General features: G+C 39.5%; 1 protein-coding gene across 8 annotated transcripts in view; it reads left to right on the forward strand.

Moving 5' to 3' along the window:
• Positions 1-19,069, forward strand: part of MBNL3 (muscleblind like splicing regulator 3) — a 113,381-nt gene that overhangs the window by 26,149 nt on the left and 68,163 nt on the right. For 6 of the 8 annotated variants that reach the window (XM_072816428.1, XM_072816435.1, XM_072816431.1 and 3 more), the window contains exon 2: positions 17,202-18,054. In XM_072816428.1, coding sequence (XP_072672529.1) covers positions 17,878-18,054 — 177 coding nt within the window. In that variant the 5' untranslated portion in view covers positions 17,202-17,877. The remainder of the gene's footprint in view (positions 1-17,201; positions 18,055-19,069) is intronic. The other 2 variants (XM_072816430.1, XM_072816429.1) reach the window with 1 other exon arrangement.

Consider the following 19,069-nt stretch of genomic DNA (forward strand, 5'->3'; position numbering starts at 1 on the left):
CCACTCTGGTTATTAGAACTGAGCTCTCATGCTGGCTATGTCACTAACTCTTTGTAACTGTGACCGAGTCATTTATCTTTATAGTCTTGTTGTCTTGTCTGAAAAATTAGGGCATTGGCCTGTAGGTCATCATTGCTCACATTGTGAATCTGTGACTCAGGCCCATATTAAAGCAGAAATGTAGGAAATGCAGCTGTGCTTGAGGTCTTGCTCGGGTTCATGATTGAACAACTGAACTAGCAATAAAAAGTACAGATCATTTTATAATAATGAAAATGTATAAGTTCATTCTTTTCCTTTTTGTGTCCTGCATTTCCCGGACCTGCTGCTATCAACATAGCCCTCTACATTCAGGAGACATTGGTAGATAGAGCACTCTCGTTCGCACATTAAAGGAAAACTGAACCCTGAAGTGGATCTTTCTGTCTTCCACTTGCATAAACACACCAGTCACTGTGAGGAACAAGAAATACTACTTTTAGATAAGAGAAAGTATTCTCAGAGGGCATAGATTGCCATTCTGTGTTTCTAGGAGTTTGTGCTTATAAAGGAAGTGAGATTCAGAACTTCGTTGTATGCTACCTCAAAGAATTTGTGGATGTGAGATTATCTCCATAGCTAGAGTCAAACTCCATGAGAGAAGACAATATGTCTTATATGCATTCCATGTCACCCACAGACCAAATGCAATGCTATGCACACAGCACCGAAGTCCCCGATGCACTTCCTCTCTGATACCATAATAAAAAGTTACTGACTCAGGGAATCTTAGCCTGACATGGTGCTTTGGAAGTTTCTAGCCCAGTTTCCCATGCCAAGTGGTAGAAACCCAGCGAAGACAAGTGCCCCGCCTAAGGAAGCAGCCCAACATACTGTGAGCCAGCTCAAGCTGTCAGCCAGCCCCTTGCTATGTCAAGTTCAACTATGCCTCTCTCAGACTCTCTCTAGCTTTTATCTATAGATCCTTTCAGAGAAAGAGAAAAACAAGTCAATCTCTTGCTCTTATTTTTTCTTGTTCACCTCCAGAGTCCCTCGTTTTTAAAAGCATTTGTATAGGGATCCCTGGGTGGCGCAGCGGTTTGGCGCCTGCCTTTGGCCCAGGGCGCGATCCTGGAGACCCGGGATCGAATCCCACGTCGGGCTCCCGGTGCATGGAGCCTGCTTCTCCTTCTGCCTATGTCTCTGCCTCTCTCTCTCTCTCTCTCTGTGTGACTATCATAAATAAATAAAAATTAAAAAAAAAATAAAAATAAAAGCATTTGTATAAGGTACTTGGTGGCTTCCGAGTAGATACATAGCAAAAACATTTAAACAATTTTTTATAATTATTTTAAAGTCAGGGGATGAGGTTTGTCAAATTCCCATTTCCATATTGAACAAGACGAGGTAATTTATTTCAGAAGCACTTAATTACTGCTTATCCTGTGCCAAGCACCGTTGTAAGTGTTTTATAAATATTAACACATTTCAATCTAGAAAACAACCCTATTAGATAGATGCTATTATTGGCACCATTTTCTGGGTGAGGAAACTGAGGTATACATCATTTAGGTAACTTATCCAAGGTCTCCCAACTAGTAGTTAAGAGGTAGGATTATGAACAAAACCTTCTGACGCAAAAATCTTGCACTCCACCACAGTACTATGGTGGGAGATTTATCCTTGGTTCATAAAAAAGGAGGGACATTTGAATGTTTCTCTTTTTGTTTGCACAAGTAAACACCCAATTATTGAAAGTTTCCCATTTTTCATGGCATTTCATTTATTAATACTATCAAATTCACTTTCCTTTTTAAAGATCTGAAAAAGGTATTGTTAAAGACCTAGAAATCATCTATTCTATTTGTTCTTGCCATCTTGAAGCACTCTACCTTTTTACTTGCATTATATAAAACTTTTTCCCATTTAATTAACTGATGTTGCTAATATCTGAGCGAGTTTTACTGTAGCCTCTAAGGATGTTGTTACATCAGCTCTGTTTTCCATCCCTGGGGCATCACTTTACTTTTTTTCCAGCCAGGTCCTTTGTCCTCTCCTAAACTGGATTTCTTTAGATGTTTACTTTGGCTAAAGTCAGGCCCAAAATGTCAAGTAATTTTCTCACTTACATATTTTCTCATTGTCTTAAAATTCCTCACAACCTACCTACCACATTTCATACCATACTATGCCATTAACTGGGAATTGGGCTTATCGTCTGCCTCCTTTACACCGGGGAGTTCACATCTGCCCTATGATTTGTTCCTGCTGGGAAACTGAGAGGCTGAGGTTAAGTATCTTTTTTTTAAGGTTTTATTTATGTATTTGAGAGAAAGAGAGAGAGAGATAGCAAGAGAGAGCACAAGCAAGAGAAGCAGATTTCCTGTGAGCAGGGAGCCCAACACAGGCCTTGATCCCAGGACTATGGGATCATGACCTGAGCCAAAGGCAGATGCTTAACTGACTGGACCCCTCAGTCACCCCTGAGTTAGTTAAGTATGTTAACCAAAGTACAAATGCAGGTCTTTGGGCCTCAGTGTTCTCATATGTGCAATGAAAACAAGTGGGCTCAGAGCCCACTAAGTGTCAGGCACCAGCCTTCTGCCCTGTAGCATTTCACAGAAATAACTGCACACCTATGATCCAGCAGGTTCAGGGTGGAGAGTTCTGTTTGAGCAGTGCTCTGAGAGCTCGATGGTCTCTTTTCCTTGGTGGAGCTGAGAAACTGGCCTTAGAAGAATGAGTGGGATTTCTCCCTTTTTATGGGAGGCACTTTCCATAATTCTATACAATCCTAAAATATATATCTTTTAAAAACAAATTTAAGTGTGTGGCACTGACATATTTGCTAGACGATTAAAGTCCATGAGAATAGAACCCATGTCCAATGCATTGTACATAGTACTTAATACATATTTGCTGGGCAAACAAGAAAAACTTTGTTGTAAATATGTGGACTTTTACCTATACATGACTAACAGTTCAAGATTTTAATGGGTGGCTACTATGTTATGCATACTGCTGCCTTTGTTATTGATGTAATATCAACTCAGTATTTATGGAGAACCTAGTTGTGTCAGGTACTGTACTAGGTGAGCTAATAGTAAATATACGTACACTTCTAGCGATGTTTAATTTGGATTAGTATTGTTCTTGAATGAAGTCGTTGATTCTCGAGTGGTTTTAATAGAATGGTGGAGATGGAAGCCATCAGACTATAGTCTGTGCAAGAGTGATTGAGAGTGAGGAAGAGAAGGTATCAGAGGGAGAATATTCCAGCAATGAAGGCTTAGGAAGCTTTCCTTGAGAAAGAGGCAGAGCTGAAGTATGAAAAAGTCACGTGGCTATTTTGGAGGAGACACAGAATTGCACCCTAAGAGATAATAGAGATAATGGGAAGATACCTGAGGATCATGGTCAAAGAATGGATGAGTTCCTAATGACATTATGGTTTGGCTTATTCATCAGAAACCCTTGTGGACTTAAACATAAGTTTTTCAAAAATGAAGAGTATATAACGTCTTGTTTCCTAAAATTATGTCATCTATCCCCTAAGGCTATCTTTTGGAAATTTGAGATTTTGAAAATAAAACATAACATGAGAGGCTGTCGGCTTGTCCATGTTTATGCCCTTGACACAGTTATGTGGCCCTACGTTTATCCTTAATAAATGTTTATCAAGGGAGACTATATTTATGAAAGAGAAATTACAGAGAACTACTACTGATATGCATTCTGTAATTGAATATGAGCCATTTACCCTGAGTAGTTTAGAGTCTTTCATATACTTGCCTGAAGGTAATGCGCTAGATTGATCTTTCAAGATTCCTTGTAATTCTAGAATTCTCAAAATCTTCATTGGTCCATAAAAGAGTTTCATTTGACTTTTGACAAACCTGATAACCCAAGTTGTGTTGTTTCAGTGCTCACTAAATGTGAAAGGTGTTCTGGTGCTTGAGACGTGAATGTTTTTGGTGGAACAGTGTTTGCCATTTCACGTGATAGATAATACCTTCCATATTTGGACCCTGGGAACTTAAGCTCCATTTTATGTCAGCGCGAATTGAAGGAGTTTCTATTATGCTGAGCATCTTTATGATCTTTTGTGGGATTATACTATTACTTTAAATAGAATCAAGGCATTTTGGTCTCCTTCATCGATATAGTAAATTATGTGACAGTCACATTTCATCATTTCAGTCATTCAGTACTTGGTGATATAGATGTTATAATGTTAACATTAGTTTCCACCTCATCCCTGTAAGGTGTACTCACATGATTTTGTATTAATGAACACAACATGGTAACTACAGTATAGAATTTTATCAGCTTGTTTTAAAGATTTTATTTGTTTGAGAGAGAGAGAACAGAGTGAGACAGCAAGAGAGAAAGAGAGAGAGAGAGAGAGAGCAGGAGCTGGGGGGAGGGGTAGAGGGAGAGGGAGAAGCAGACTCCCCGCTGAGCAAGGAGCCGTATGTGGGACTCCATCCCAGGACCCCGTGATCACAACCCAAGCCGAAGGTAGATGATCAACCGACTGAGCCACCCAGGAGCCCCTGGAATTTCTAAAGCTCTAATGGACATTCTGTTCAGTATAAGTGTAAGTGTTCCCTTTAACTCAGTATTTGGACCATTTCTCCTTTTCCTCTTTTGCTTGGCCATGTAAGCTGAGTGGATTTTTTTTTTTTAAGATTCTTACTCTATAGGTATCTTCTTACTTTCCATGTGTGTTGGTGCTTACCTCAATGCACAGACTTCCTTGCTGGTTGGACTTCAGTTTTTCCTGGAGTTTTATTTTCAAATCCCTGCTTTCTTTCCAGGCTCTTCCTCACATCTTATCCCGAAGCCCTCACGTAAAGAAATCTGTTTAATTTTCCTTCTTTTTATGATCGGCATGCCCCAGATTTTGACATAGCAAGCTTACAAATGAGCAACAGAGAGAGGAGGTTTGGAAGGTACTGGCTAGCTTGTTGTAGTATCATAGTTTAACAGTTGTTTCATAAATGTCTAAATCTTGCTTGGAAATTTTTTATTTGATTTGGAGAACTTTTCTTGTTCAGAATTGGAAATTTTTTATTTGATTTGGAGAACTTTTCTTGTTCAGAACTTTTATTAAAGGAAGGATTTAGTATGCTCAGAGGCTTTTATGCTTCCCTTCTGCCAGCTGGATGCTAGATTTCTGGACCACATATTTTCTTGAATGGGTGATTTTCAACCCAATATATCAACCATTTTTGAACTTATTTGCCAGACATGCAGGAGAAGATATATTCAAAAAATTATAAGCAATTCGGGATCCTCTGGCTTCCATGGATAGGCAGTAATGAGCTTTCGTTTTGTAATTACAGGAAGCTGGGAAGAAAATTGAGAAACTGGAGATTTTTTCATTAGTGTCCAAGACTCTATTATTATGACATCTGAGAATATTAAATATGGAAAACCTCAATACCACTATTTGGTGACAGGTGGTGACTTGAAATTTGTGAAATATTTTTTTTTGAAATTAGACTTTAACATTGCTCCTTTGGGGATCCCTGGGTGGCGCAGCGGTTTGGCGCCTGCCTTTGGCCCAGGGCGCGATCCTGGAGACCCGGGATCGAGTCCCACGTCGGGCTCCCGGTGCATGGAGCCTGCTTCTCCCTCTGCCTGTGTCTGCCTCTCTCTCTCTCTCTCTCTCTCTCTCTCTGTGACTATCATAAATAAATAAAAATTAAAAAAAAATTTTAAGGGATCCCTGGGTGGTGCGGCGGTTTGGCGCCTGCCTTTGGCCCAGGGCGCAATCCTGGAGACCCGGGATCGAGTCCCACGTCGGGCTCCCGGTGCATGGGGCCTGCTTCTCCCTCTGCCTGTGTCTCTGCCTCTCTCTCTCTCTCTGTGTGTGTGACTATCATAAAATAAAAAAATAAAAAAAAATTAATTAAAAAAAAATTTAAAACATTGCTCCTTTGTATTGTCTACTTTACAGGGCATTAGAATGGTTGAATGAGATAATGAGTATAAAACACTTAATACAGTGTCTGGCACAGAATAAGAGCTCAATAAATGTTAATGATTATTAACATCAAGGAATATCAATTGTTCAATAACCCAGATACTGCTTTCAAATACATCAGAAAATGTGCTCAGCAAAGCAAATTTATCCTCCTCATTGTGTTTTTGCTTTTTTTTTTTTTTTGGTGAACCCTAAACTCACTGTTAGAATTTTTACTCAATAAAATTCCCCAGTGTCCCAATTGATTATAAATTGATACAGAGAATATTTTTATGGAGCATTTTGTATGTATGTTTATCCTGACCAGAGGAGAGCAGGAGAAATGGACTCTCCTCTGAGTAGAAAGAAGAAAAGTAGAAAGAAGAAAAGCAAAGCCCAAACAGTTGGTTAAAGGAGAAATATGTGAGCTCATATGTTGTGGCTAGTAGCAGATTGTGGCCAGGAGGGTTAGATGGTTATGAGCAGGTAAGTGGAGTCTGATTCTAAGACATTTTCAGAATTAGAGAGGATCAGATAGAGCATGATAGAAAAACAGAGCCCACAGTTTAGGCAACCTATGGTAGAGAGGCAGTTGGGACAAAATCATGTGTGTAAAGAACGTGGTATTCTCTGAAAGAATAATAATAGAGATAAGACTTCCTAGGCCTTCATTGCTGGTATATTCTCCCCCGATACCTCCTCTTCCTCACTCTCAATGCAGTTGCATTGAAATTAACAAAAGACACAGATTCACAGGGTCAATAAATATAAATATAAATCTTTATAATCCCAGAAGCAGGGGACTGCCTTTCCCCCACAGATGCAAAGCTATGGAAAGTACCCTTCTGGTTTTCAGTAGTGTGAAATGCCTCCATAGCCATGAATTAAAGTCCACTAGGGTTATGAGTTGCCAGTGGAAGACACTAGATGTATCGGGATGGTGGAGTTAAACTTCTGGGAACTCTGCCTACCCATTCAGATCACAGATTGCCAAAATGTAAGATATGATGAAATCGGATCACGAGCTTTTCATGTGTACACTAACAATTTTAGGCATTTCAGCCAAGTAGATGAACCTCTCTGGGCCTCTGTTCAAGGTCAAAGTGATCAATAGATTACTTTGCTCCTCACTGGCTTTGGTAACTGTCGTGAGCTCATGTAGAGTTTTTTGGAGTATTGTCATCTTGATGTGAATTTGTTTTTCCACACCCTCCTTTTTAAAACCTGAAAACTGGATTTAAGTTACACACCTTACAGGAGTAGGCACGTAAGTTATTTCTCCATTTTTTGAGGCAAACAGGAATTGAAATTGATAGATTTCACAGAATTGTTATTGAAGGCGAGTATTACATTTCAGGGTTAAGGTGTTGCTTTTCATTCTCATGGTATAATCAAACCAAGCTTCTCGGCACGCCTGGGTGGTCAGTTAAGTGTCTGCCTTAGGCCCAGGTCATGATCCCAGGGTCCTGGGATCAAGCCTCCCAGCTGGGGTCCTTGGGCTCCCAGCTCAGAGCCTGCTTCTCCCTCTGCCTCTGACTGCCACTCAGCCTACTTGTGCTCTCTCTCTCTCTCTCTCTGTTAAATAAATAAAATCTTAAAGAAAAAGTTTCTCTCTAAATCCCTTTTACCTGTTTAGGTTGAGCTTGAGAAATAGTGACACATCATTCTTTAGTGTTAGAGGCAGTCAGCACTTATACAAAATGCAATGAAAAGATGTTAAGCCATCCTAGTTTACATTTCCTCTAAATTTTTCTGTAAAGAAAGGCCCCTGACTTCCAATCCCGCAAAAATCTCTCTGAAATATCGAGAAAAATAGAATTCCTTCTTTCTTTCTTTCTCTTTCTCTCTTTCTTTCTTTCTTTCTTTCTTTCTTTCTTTTCTTTCTCTCTTTCTCTCTTTTTCTCTTTCTTTGTTTATTTATCTATGTTAAAGATTCTCTTTTTAAGTAATCTCTACGCCCAGTGTGGGGCTTGAACTTACCACCCCAAGACCAAGCCAAGAGTCTCACTCCACTGGCTGAGCCAGCCAGGCAGCCCTGGAATTCCTATTTCAGAAGCCTTCAAGGAAGGATACTCTCAGGTCCTCGTGAAGATTGGAAGAAGTTGGGCAGATTCTGTCCTGTGCTCCCAGCTCTTCACAGCTAACTCTTTACGAAAGCAGCCCGCTCCCCAATCAACTCTAGGCATTTGGTTTATAGAGATATCTTTCAGTCAGGTATATGATATGAATGGGAGAAATAATGCCTCTAGCAAACGTAACTTCAGACATGAAAGGGAAAACACTTATGTACATGTGCCTAGAAAATTCACTTTCCCAGAAAACTTCAAGTCTACTGGGAATTTTGGTATTGATGTGTTAAACTACTGGGTCCTTGTAATCAGGGTGCATTTGGTCTTCTCCCAGCATTTTCAGCCACAAACCTTTGTCCTCTATCCTTTCACTAGTTTTATAAGCACTCATAATAAGGAGCAGAGATTTTGTATTGAGATTGAGAACATTAATTTCGTGGCTATAGTACCAGTGATGAATTCAGGTAAGGCAGCCCTCACTGGATGCCTCCTAGATAGAGCCATGCATTCCTTTACACCATTAAATCACTTAGATGTGACTTAAGTTTACTTCTCTGACAAATGGTCATCCTTATGTGACTCATATGCTTGACCAATTACTTGGCTGTTTATAAGTCTTAAAGGATAAATAAACATTTAGTGATAGCTTTTTTAAAAAAATATTTTATTTATTTATTCATGAGAGACACGCACACACAGAGAGAGAGAGAGAGGCAGAGACACAGACAGAGGAGAAGCAGGCTCCATGCAGGAAGCCTGATGTGGGACTCGATCCCGGGACTCCAGGATCACACCCTAGGCCAAAGGCAGGGGCCAAACCGCTGAGCCACCCAGGGATCCCCTAGTGATAGCTTTTGATCATTGTTTTTGCAGTGTGTGTGTGTGTGTATTTGTGTGTGTGTGTGTGTGTGTGTTTATTGATGAACAGTGAATATTCAACCAAATCTTATCAGTGAGTAAATTGGCCCCCAAAATTCAAATGAATTCAACTCAACTCACTGTGTGTACTTTGGGAGGAGCACAAGCACTTTCAAACCACTCGGATGCTGGTTAAAGTCCTGTAGCAGGAATTTACAGGATGCCAGCAGAGCCAGAAAGTTGCTATTTCAATGCAACTCCCTGCATGAGCTTGTTCTGCAACAAAATGGAACTGCAAAAAATCCTCTTGGAGCTTTCAGTGAGCGTTTAGAAAGGAATTTCCACCACAGAGATTAAGACTGACGAGTATTTGAGTCAATTCAAAGATGAGAATACAGTTACATGTCCCTAAATGACTGGGGTCATTGATAAATGGGTAGGTAGTTAGCAAGATGCAAACAAGAGGCTCCACTTTCCATCTTGTTTCTCTGCCTACTTTTAACCTCGGCCTGACTTGAATCACTCCCTGGCCGGGTCTCATGCAGCCTGTGAGAGCTCTGCCCTTTGTCTACCTCCTGTTTACTGTTTGTTCTTCCAGATTATGTTGGATGCATAAAGTTTGCTCTGACTGGGTGTTGTGAGCTCCGCAAAGAAAACTGTTTTACCAAGGCAGATCATTGTTACCATATGACGTTTATGGCCAGTCAGGTTCTAATATCTTTGAGCGAGGCTCCTAAGATCTCCATAGCAAATATATATTCCTTGGGTCACCTTCCAGGTCCTTCGGAAACTAGCTATACATGATTTGCCTTCCCTCCTGGCCAGCCCACGTCTGCTCACCATCTGATGGAAACCTGGCCAACTAGTGTTCTTTCTTACCCTCATTCACTAGGTTTCTGTTTCTTTCTTTTTTTTTTTTTTTTGAAAATTTTATTTATTCATGAGAGACACAGAGAAAGAGGCAGAGACATAGGCAGAGGGAGAAGCAGGCTCCCTGCAGGGAGCCAGATGTGGGACTCAATCCCAGGACTCTATGATCACGCCCTGTGCTGAAGGCAGATGCTCAACCACTGAGCCACCCATGTGCCCCACCCGGTTTCTGTTTCTTCATTCATTTTCTAAGGGCCGGCGCCACTTGCTCCTCTTGGAAAACTCTTATGATGACTCCAGGCCTGAGTGACATTCTTTCCTCAGAAGTCTTCGTGCATTTGTTGTTAGTGTCCCTGAAGTCAGCTCTGAAGTATCTGCATTGGGCGCTTTTCTTTCACATTATGTTGTTTTTGCCTCCCCGACTCCATAGAGGCTTCCTCAGGGCGGAGGCTGTGTCTTTCACCTCTTCTGATTCCCCCGGAAGCTTGGTCCAGAAGTCTGAGCATACAGTTTGTGTACAATAAATGTTTCTTGGTCAATTGATATTGTCACACATGAACATTTTTAAAGGCCTCATTTGCTTGAATTTTAGGGAGTGACAATAAATATTTGTTAAATGGATAAAGGGAACAAAAGGTACAGTTTTCTGGTTTATTTTTTGCCCCTCCTCCTCCCAAGCCATGGCCCAGCCAACACCTAGGTCCGTGCCTGGGTCACATGAGATGCCAGATAAAGATTTGTTGAATGGATTTTTAGCAAAATCACCCTGCATATAATTACATGCCATCAGTCTTAGGACTCATTTTGTATTTTACTCATCTTGAATGCTTGAGCATTATAGGACTCGAATTGCCAAATATGTTATATTCCCATTGACTTCAAGTTCAAGTCCAGTTTATTACTGAAGAGCTTTTAATGGCACTGAAACTTATGTCCCATCAACACAAGCAAGCAATTCACCAGTATTGTTTAATAACAACTGTGTTTAGGACCCAGGTTTTAAGGTGTATTTATATTAAATTGGATTTATTTAAACTCTTTAAATGGCATTTATTAGCAAGTTCTCGTAATTTTGTATATTATTGAAAAGAGCCATACCTTTTGTAAAAAGAAGAAAAAGAAGAAAGAAGAAGAAGAAGAAGAAGAAGAAGAAGAAGAAGAAGAAGAAGAAGAAGAAGAAGAAGAGAGAAAGAAAGAAAGAGAACGAAAGAAAGAGAAAAGAAAAAATGCACTCCTTTGACAGACAAAACCAGTCACATAAGTTGCTATGATTATGGTCAAATGAGACACTGTGGCACCTGTGGGTTTTTTTTCCTGTGATCATATGTATGAACTGAGGTGGGGGGGTCTCTTAATTGCTTTATCAAATGGAATAACTTGGCTTACCGGGTTTTTTTTGTAGAAGGTATATTAAATGTATTACTCTAGGAATATTATGGGACAAAATGCAATGAAGCTTTAAAAAAACCAACAATGCAAAAGTTCCATACATAGGCAAAATATTCTTATTTGTACAGCCTTTTCTTTCGGACAGCAAAGCCTATTTTCCATAGGATGCCTATGAAATCATCTGCAGTGCTGAGCACTTTTCCCATGCCTTAAAGAACATGTATTGGTGGACCACTAACCAAAACACGTCAGGGAAATAGGACTTGAAGCAAAATCGAAAACTTGAAAGCTTTTCAACCTTGTCAGCTTGCCAACTCAAGCAGTGTGTGGCAGGTGTGTCATATATTCGTGGAGCCAAAATAAATGGTCCCAAGAAATTCCAAGCCAATGCAGATATAAGGGAAGCTTAACATGGAAGGCAAGCAAACATTGTTTTCATTGTTTATACAGAGCTTGATGAATACATTGAAAGAAATGCCTCTTCAGATAGTGCTTTAGGGGCCAAATTGAATCTGTGTGATCTTTGGGACCAGGTGTTGGCAGCATTTCCACGTTATGTGCTGACTTGTGCAAGGAAGGTAAAAGAGAGGAGGAGACACAGAGTGTAGGAAAAATGGCCATGTAGACAGCTTTGGAACAAGTTACTATTTCCATTAGATCAGTAGAAAATATTTATTTCTTTTGTTTTACCATCAAGAAAACTTCCATAAGAAAAGGTATGAATCCTTTAAAAAGCTATAATCTAGTTTTTCAAAGGAAGCACTTAATAATGAATCTAGTGTGTATATAATTTTAAAGTAGGAACATTTATGTCTTCTCTAGAATTCTTCTAGATAAGCATTAAGGAACAGTCACAACGAACTTGTATTTTCAAGGAAGAATATGTAGGGAATGTCTCGTCCTGTGGCTCAAAGTGAAATCACCACCCCCACTCCCAGTTCAGTTTCATCACACTGATTATTGGGCAAAAACATTCCAAAGATTACCCTACTCTTTGAAGATATAGACAGAAATCACTTGGGTGTCCCACATTTTTACTCTAAACCCAGGATAAGATCTCACTGCAACGAAATGAGCAGGAATAGATCATTCCTGATGAAAACTGAATGTGCTATATATCAAGAATCCCAGGCATTAAACAGTCTTATTTGAAAGCTAGAATTGTGAGAAAATACTCAACTTTACAGGGCCAATTGGTTCAAAACCAACAGTGGTAGCCAAAGTTCAACCAGCCTAGAGGGTGTTCAACAAAACTTGCCAGCAAGGTAAACAGAAGGGTTAATGTTAAATTCTCACTTACTCTTTGACCTTTCAAAATAGGAATCCTGGGGAATGCTGCATGGTTCTAACTTCCCATTAGAACATTGAGCTGGCAAAACTAAGTAAGACGTGATCTCTACCTTCAAGGAATATATAGTCTAGTAAAGGAGAAAAGTTAAGGGTTGATAAGGAGGAAGAACGTTTACAAATGTGATCTGTGCCATAAGACAGACACAGTATTGTGATGTGGTGAAGAGGGGACTCTGGACTCAGACTGCCTGGGTTTGAACCAGCTTGGTCACCTATGAGCCACACGAAGTTGTACAAGGTTAATTGATTTTCCTCTACCTCTGTTTCCCCCATCCGTAAAACGGGACAATAGTATCCCCCTCCCCCTAGGGGAATCCAGGGAGCAGTAAGACTTGGTGTGAGTCATTTTGAGGTCTTCCTTTTGGGGCTGCATTTTGTTGCACTGGTGTTTGAGTGTTTGCTTAAGAGCATTCGTAAGTTGTAGGCCTTGCTGTCTCATTCATGGGCAATTAGCCTATGCAGAAGTCCGAAGACCTAGCATCTGCTTCCAGCCCTTCATAAACCCTCACAATCATTTCTCTTCCTGGTGCCTTAGGTTTCTTCTCCAGTTAAATGAGCATAGGAAATTCCATGACAGCAGGGACCTTATCTTGTCCAACATCTAGATCAGTGCCTGGCTCATAGTAGGTTCTGGGTAAATGTGGGTGCAGTTCAACTCAGAGAAATTAAGAAGATGTTTGTATAACAATGTGAATGTAATTTTGAGAAGGAATCATAGGTACAACACAAAAATGACTGGCTTTCCGTGGTTAAGATTCCCAAGAGAGACAAGAGATAAGAAATGATCTCTACTACATTTCTCTGCCAGGATTTAAGCACCAGATTTGGAATCAGACAATCTTGCCTCAAGTTGTGCTTCTACAACTTAAGGCTCGGTAACTGTAGATAAATCATTTAACCTCTTTGGGCTTCATTTCTTCATTGGTCTTTTTGGGCGACCACCTATGCTTTTGAGTGTTCTTTAGAGCTCCAAAGATCAAGGAAATAAAAGCACTCGAGAACTAGCAAATACTACACAAGTACAAACATACTAAGAAATGGGAGCTTTTCATGCTCTACATCAGAGGAGGGTAAATCATAAAAAGCAAAATTATATTCCTGTTACCTGAGTGTAAGGCAGTGAAGATAAACCTGTATGGTCCCTGAGACACAGTTGATCTTCTTTAAAATACAGTGGGGCGGGGGTGGGGGGTGGGGTGGGAATGGCCCATTCCCTGTCTTTTATACACAGCCAGAGGAGCAGAGTGACTCGAAGGAACTACTCTACCTCCACACAGCACACCAGCTCCCTTTAGCTGCCGCACCTTGCCTCTGTGCCAGCTCCAGAAACAGTTCCAAGTTTGAAGGAAGACATGTGCTGGCTACAGACTGTTTTGAAGAATTGGCCAGGATCCCACCAGAGGTTGCAGGCCAATTTCAAAAAGAAGAAAACTATTTCCCCCCTTTGCCCCATCTATCATAAAATGTATGGCCAGAGTCCAGTTCCTGGTTGCATTTTTCTTTTCCAAAAGTTCAGAATTCAAATTTATTATTCATTATCTGTTTCTGTACTTCATGGACCTCTATAAGGAAAATATTTCTCCAGATCCCCTCACTGTTTATGTTCTAAGCAAATCATTTATATAATTATATATGATTATATATATATGCATACATATATATGTATTCCTTTTTGGTTATTTTTATTTCACATGTGTTCAGACAGCCTATATAATTTAGTTGTAGGATTAACTTTGAATATATTTTTAAATATAAGCTTACAAACTTGCAGAATGTTCTCTTTTAGGGTATTTTCCATACTACACTAAGTCAACTACACTATGGAAACTAACTTACTCTTGAAATTCCACTTAGGAACATTACGTAGAATTTGTGTCTAAGGAGAATTTAAAAAAGAAAGCTTAGGGTAGCCAGTTCTATCACTCATGAGGGCTTTTTTAGGGGGAAGGTTGTAATGTTTATTTAGACTCTTTTTACTATGAGTGTTATTGATATGTTATTCACATACTATCTAATTCACCCATTTAAAGTGTAAAATTTAGTGAATGGGTTGTAGTGCATTAAAAAATTATGCAAGTATCACCTCTAATTCCAGAATAGTTTCATCACTCCATTTTCTCCTCTCCCCAAAGTCCTCACAACTGCTGATTTGCTTTCTGACTCTGGATTTGCCTAGTGTGGATATATCATATAAATGGAACCATATAATATGTGGCCTTGGTGACTGGCTTCTTCCACTTAGCATAATGTGTTCAAGGTCCATCCATGTTGTAGCATGTGGCAGTACTTTGTTTCTTTTCTTTTTCTTTGTTTCTTTTAATGAGGGACTAATATTCATTTTGTGGGTGTGTCATATTTTGCATATTCATTCATCTGTTAGTGGATACTTGGGTTGTTTCTACCTCTTGACTATCATGAATAGTGCTGCTATGAACGTGCATGTATAAATAGCTCTTTGAGACCCTGCTTTCAATTGCTAGGGGTATATACCTGGGTATTGTGCTGGGTCATATGGTAACTGTTTAACATTTTGAGGAACTGTCAGGCTGTTTGCCACAACAGCTGCACTATTTTACATTTCCATCAGCAATGATGTTTCCGATTTCTCCAACTTTTCTGGTTTTTACTATAGCCATCCCAGTGCATGCAAAGTGGTATCACATCGTGGTTTTCATTTACATTGCCCCATCTGGCTATTTTTTAAAAATATATATTGTAAATATTTTCCTAGAGATCATTCGCCAGACAACCTTAACTCTCTAGAACGTGATCCTGCATGGAATATATTGCAAAAGGGCCCCCAAACCAGTAAGAGCAGTCATAGACTTTCTGCACGAAAGCCTTGCACTTTGCCCCCTAGGCTCATCATTCAGTGAGTAACTAATATTCACTCTTATTCTACATTCATGATTGGCTGTTATGTTTTCCAGAAGGGAGCCGGACAATCTACTATGGCAGGTATTATGTCAGGAAGAGAAATGACAGTACAAGTGACAAATAACAATCTATCACCAAAGGAGGGAAACTATAATAATTTCTAGGATGTTTATGACACCACGTTATCAACTAGAGGTCATATTATGTTCAGTATTTTGTAAGAAAGCAAAGCTACATATAATACATTTTAGAAAGGTTTGCATGAAAAATGACTCAGAGAAACCCAGGTGTGAATGGATAAGCTTGCCTGAGTTTTCTAGATATTTAATTTCCTGGAGATATCTAAACAGATGATATTGAGTTTCATCTTGAATGTGGAAAGACAAATGGAAGATTCAGATTCTGTAAAGTTGTTAAAAATCACGTTAAAAAAATTAAGTGAAATGTTTTCAAGAGGGGATCCCTGGGTGGCTCAGCGGTTTAGCGCCTGCCTTTGGCCCAGGGCGCGATCCTGGAGTCCGGGGATCGAGTCCCATGTCGGGCTCCCAGCATGGAGCCTGCTTCTCCCTCCTTCTGTGTCTCTGCCTCTTTCTCTCTCTTTATGTCTATCATAAATAAATAAATAAATAAATCTTTAAAAAAAAAAGAAATGTTTTCAAGAACTGGAATTCTACTTTCATGATAAAGTTGACCATTGGTTAATTTGACTGATACTCTAAACTTATTTTTATCTTAGAAAGTCCTTGTTATTTCAGTATGTGTCCATGACATCATGGCATTAAATTAACCTTTTATCTATTCTCTCAGCTGCGTTGCTAAAAATTGTTGCTGGTTGACACTGGGTTAACCTGCAAATCCTAAAGCTGCAAAGTATTTAATGTATGACTGAACAGTACTTTCTGTTCCATGTTTTTGTAAATGCTGAAACCTCCTTCGGTAGACCTTTACAGAGACTAAGAACTAATAGGGCAAACACGGGGCGGGGGGGAATACCAGTATCTTTTCAGAGGATTTTTTTCTTTATCTGAAGCCCTTTTACATTTTACTTCCTCTCTCCTACCTCACTTGCAGTGGGTGTCCAGCAGGTTACATCAAGACCATTTTACGTGATCATCAACAACTACATTTTAAATACACACACAGAGTGACCTCTAAGAGCAACTTAAACTTTCTTAGTGATTCCTGGTCTGGATTTTGAGAGCAGATAAGAAAGCCTTCGATCAGACCATAGTAAAGCCAGTTTAATGACAGGTCTTTGGTAGCCTCTAGAAACTGAGGGGCTGTCCTGTCCAGCTCTGGCATTTTTTGTGCAGTGAACCCCTAAATGAATTTCTGCCCCCAAAAAGAATGAAACCATCATCTCTCCTTTTTAATTGGGCTTGTATTTTTTTTAAGATTGATTTATTTATTTTAGAGAGAGAGAGAGCACAAGCAGGTGAGCAAGAGGAGAGGCAGAGGATAAGGAAGAAAGAATACTTGAGCAGACTCCCCGCTGAGTGCAGAGACCCACGTGGGACTGGACACGGGGCTGGATGCAGGGATTGATTCCAGGATCATGACCTGAGCCAAAACCAAGAGTCCACCACTTAACCAACTGAACCACCCCAATGCCCCAGTTGGGCTTGTATTTCAACAGTAAATCTATGTGGCTGCCTCCTTTTACTCTACGCTGAGAAATGCTTTTTTTATTGACAGTGGCCAACGGTACTGCATTACACTGTCAATATCTAGGTGCTTCCTGTTTTTAAATAGGATATGGTACTTCTTTTCCAAATCTAGAGTTTAAAACAGAAGTATTGTATTAGATTAGCTAATTTTATTTTATTTTTTTTTTGCAGGTTTCTGAAAAGTGCCTTTTCTGAAAACTGCTGCTTGGATTCCACTCTAGAGCTATCTCTTTATAAACCCTACCCAACCCCCAAATCTGGTGCGCTTATAGTTCAGTCTCAGCAACTTGTCCATTCTTTTTTCCCTTTGATTCCCAGTTTTCATAGTCATTTTCCCTCCTCCTATTTAGCAGTAATTTTTTTTACACTTGTAACATCCTTACCAATCTTAATCCTTAAATCCAAGAAATAGGGAGAAGGACATTTCTTCCCTTGATCTGAGACCATTCCATAAATTGAAGGGTAACCAGCAGCATATGCTTTTTGCAAGAATAATTGAAAACATCAACTGGAGAATACAGAATTCTTTTGAAAGCCTGCCAGTTATTTGAAGTAACTTCGGCAAAGGAAAAAATTAAACAAGCAATATCTTAACCTTCCTGGTTGCCTTGTTAGGAGTTGGTCTCTAATTTAATTTTCAGTTATTTTGATACAGTTTTTGGTTTGTGATTGGCTTTTTGTTTGACAAGACCAAATTTTGGCTAAAACAAAAACCTAAGTGCTAACAAAGAAGCATTTCACCAAAGCAACCTTACCGCTTCACATATAGCTTGAATTCACTCTTACCTTTTAACAGGAGTGAAACTGTCCTAGAGTGGGTGCACTTGATTCTAACTTTGCTTTCAATATGACGGCTGTCAATGTCACCCTGGTTCGTGACACCAAGTGGCTGACTTTAGAAGTCTGCAGAGAATTTCAGAGAGGAACCTGCTCTCGAGCTGATGCAGATTGCAAGTTTGCCCATCCGCCAAGAGTCTGCCACGTGGAAAATGGCCGTGTGGTGGCGTGTTTTGATTCTTTAAAGGTGAGTCTCATCTACATACACATAATATTTCATTTAAATTTGCTAATATCTATGTGTACTGAAATATGATGTGCTTTGAAATGAGGAAAGCTAATAATAGCATGGAAGTGGTAGGTTTTGTTTTTTTTTTTAAGACAGGATGTAGACTCTGTGTTTGTAGGACTACATCGGACTATAGCTCATCTCATCAAAGCCCACTGATCAAGACAGACTTGAAGGAAAAGAAATTAAAGAATTTTTGTAGGAGTGAGATGTTGCAGCCTTGCCATACTTTACTTCTTTGCATTTGATCTAAATTTTGAATACAGTGATCATAATTCTTGTAGAGCCTAAAGAAGCCCTTTACTGAATTATAACCCTATTAACTGTGTTATCAACATACACTTGGCAGGGACCAGTCAGCTTTCAGAGGACAAGTAAAATCAGACTGAAATATTATAAGGTGAAAAAATCTCATCATCCAGGAAGAAAATATCTTTTAAAGTTTATTTATTTTAGTCATCTCTACACCCAACACGGGGCTCAAACTCACAGCTGATCAAGAGTCGTCCACTCTTCCGACTGAGTTGGCCAGGTGCCCCAAATACCTGGCAGTTTTATTTTTAATTTTTATTATTTGTTTGAGTAAGCTCTCGGCCTACCATGGGTCTTGAACTCACAACCCCAAGATGAAGAGTCTCACAGTCTACAGAATGAGCTGGCCAAGGCCCCCTAGCATTTTGAACTTTCTTAGTCAAAGTATATTTTGAACTTTTAACTTAAACATTGCTGCCAAACTAGAATCACTTAATTTTCTTCCAGAACTGATGATTAATGAAGCTTAGATTTGTGAGTACATTTTATAAGCAAAGTCCTATTGCCAAGGTCATCAAACCCAAATATTATGTACTAGAGTATAACCAAAATACAAGAGCAAATGAGATATTATGTAGAATAGAACATATGTGATTGCAGAACAAGAAAATGCACTGACTTTTCATGTTTTATTCATAGTTATCTTTAAATTAAGGACAAA

This window comes from Canis lupus, chromosome X (genome assembly GCF_048164855.1).
Source record: "Canis lupus baileyi chromosome X, mCanLup2.hap1, whole genome shotgun sequence".
In the NCBI taxonomy this organism is placed as follows: domain Eukaryota; kingdom Metazoa; phylum Chordata; class Mammalia; order Carnivora; family Canidae; genus Canis; species Canis lupus.